The sequence below is a fragment of the Engraulis encrasicolus genome, chromosome 7, assembly GCF_034702125.1.
Source record: "Engraulis encrasicolus isolate BLACKSEA-1 chromosome 7, IST_EnEncr_1.0, whole genome shotgun sequence".
NCBI lineage: Eukaryota > Metazoa > Chordata > Actinopteri > Clupeiformes > Engraulidae > Engraulis > Engraulis encrasicolus.
Window position 1 is genome coordinate 19,078,417 of NC_085863.1, and position 2,500 is coordinate 19,080,916.

The following is a 2,500-nucleotide window of genomic DNA, read 5'->3' on the forward strand; positions in this document are numbered from 1 at the left end:
TGTGTGTGTGTGTGTGTGTGTGTGTGTGTGTGTGTGTGTGTGTGTGTGTGTGTGTGTGTATCTCTCTCTCTGTCTGTCTGTCTGTCTGTCTGTCACTCTGTCTGTCTGTCTGTCTGTCTGTCTGTCTGTCTGTGTATGTGTTTTGGTTGACATCAAGGCATGTTTGTTGTCTGTGTTGTGACTGTTGTGACAGCAAGTTATATGTATCGTGACAGAAATACATGCGTGTGTGTGTGTGTGTGTGTGTGTGTGTGTGTGTGTGTGCGTGTGCGCGTGCGTGTGCGTGTGTGTGTGTGTGTGTGTGTGTGTGTGTGTGTGTGTGTGTGTGTGTGTTGTGTGCTTTTGCCCTCCAGTACCAAGTGGGCCAGCTGTACTCGGTGGCGGAGGCGAGTAAGAATGAGACCGGGGGAGGGGAGGGCGTGGAGGTGCTCAAGAACGAGCCTTATGAGAAGGACGGCGAGAAGGGCCAGTATACACACAAAATATACCATCTTCAGAGGTAAATACTACACCACAAAATATACCATCTTCAGAGGTAAATGCTACACCACAAAATATACCATCTTCAGAGGTAAACACATCAACACGCTCACCACAAAATATACCATCTTCAGAGGTAAATATATCAACATGTTTACCACAAAATATACCATCTTCAGAGGTAAATATATCAACATGTTTACCACAAAATATACCATCTTCAGAGGTAAATATATCAACATGTTTACCACAAAATATACCATCTTCAGAGGTAAACATAGACCTTCAAACAAATTCTACACAATATTTTACCTTCCCCAGAGGTAAATATGTAACACACTCAACACAAAATACAGTAAACATAAAACATACCAATACATTCCAAGGTAAACATATCGCAATACACTCAACAGTAAATATACCATATTCACAGGTAAATACATCCTGTAAACACACTTACTGTAACACAAAACATGTCAATGTATGACATACCGTCTTCACAGGTAAATATATCACAACACAGTCAGCACAAAATATATACAAATAATGTACCATCTGCAAAGGTAATACACAACCACGCTTACCACAAAATGTACCATCTACTGTATGTGTAAGGGAAATGTGGTTTAGTGTAATTAGTAGAGATGCACCGGATCCTACGAAAGGGTTGAAACACATAGCCTACTCGCACACGTGGACCCTTTTTATCACGTTGGCTCAAACTATTTTGACTGAAAAGCCTCAGCTACCGGATCCTGGATCCTGGATCCTGGAACCGGATCCGGATCCGGATCCTGTGGAAAAACCCTATTATCCTGCCGGATCCGGAACCGGATCCGATGCATCTCTAGTAATTAAGAGTGCAAGTATCAGCTAGTGGAATATACAGTATGGTTGAAGATAAATGGTTAATGTGTTGATAACGACCATTTCTTTTCCTTTACCAACTTTGACATTTTTACTATTAATATTTGCCCTCGTCTTCACTCCTTACGCTATCTTCTATTTATCTTACTCTATCTGTCTGTTCATATAATGATGCTTGTGTAGTGAAGCCAGGCTTACTATGTCTCTGTGTTGCTTTTTTTAATCTCTCCAGTAAAGTTCCCTCATTTGTGCGGATGCTAGCGCCAGCATCAGCCCTCAGCATCCATGAGAAAGCCTGGAATGCCTACCCATACTGTCGCACAGGTAAGAGGCTCATCATCACCAACATGCACATTCCAAGGCCATTGCCACACTGTTCACCTAATCCTACTATACATACTACACTATATATCATCACATTTCCTTACTGTGACACAGGTCGCCTTCACGCCTGTTTTTTCTGTTACGAACCCTGAACCAATACAAATTTGTATCATTGTTCCGGGATCGTGTACTGTATAGTGTTAACATGTGTAAAGAAAGAAACAAAGAAACACTACAGCCCTAGTGGTACTAGAGCTTGATTCAACTCAAGTCAAGAGCACCCCTTTCCACTGGTCTTGGGCGGTTTGTTTTGGTCCAGAACAGAACAGAGGACGATTGTTGCTTTCAGATATATCCAATCAAAGTGGTCCTGGTTCCGGGGGCGCAGTCAGTGGCTCACTGAGTTAAGACACCATATCATTAAGCCGGTGACCCGGGTTCGATTCCGGCCTGAGGTCCTTTGCCGGTCCTTCCCCTCTCTTCCTCCCACCCGATTTCCTGTCACACTGGCACATTAAAGGCATAACAAGTCCAAAAACATATCTTCAAAAAAAAAAGGAAAAAAAAAAAGAAAAAGAAAAGTCCTGGTCCTGGATCCAAGCCATCCATGTTCGAGTCAGTTGATGCTTAACTGAGTCATTACCAGGCAAACAAAGACTGCATGCGTCCATGGTCCATGAGCTGAAAAACACACTTGCAAAATCTGGACGGACGACCCTGCAACATAGTGAAGCAAAGCTGTCGTTTGAAAATCTGACATTACATACTTCAGTAGACACACTCACAAGTTTGTATCAACTGCTGGCATGAAAAACATTCAACGCGTTGG

At 42.7% G+C, this 2,500-nt stretch overlaps 1 protein-coding gene across 1 annotated transcript in view; it reads left to right on the plus strand.

Moving 5' to 3' along the window:
* Positions 1-2,500, plus strand: part of pitpnab (phosphatidylinositol transfer protein, alpha b) — a 45,392-nt gene that overhangs the window by 24,659 nt on the left and 18,233 nt on the right. Inside the window, exons 3-4 of the mRNA XM_063203021.1 lie at positions 354-499; positions 1,580-1,671. Coding sequence (XP_063059091.1) covers positions 354-499; positions 1,580-1,671 — 238 coding nt within the window. The remainder of the gene's footprint in view (positions 1-353; positions 500-1,579; positions 1,672-2,500) is intronic.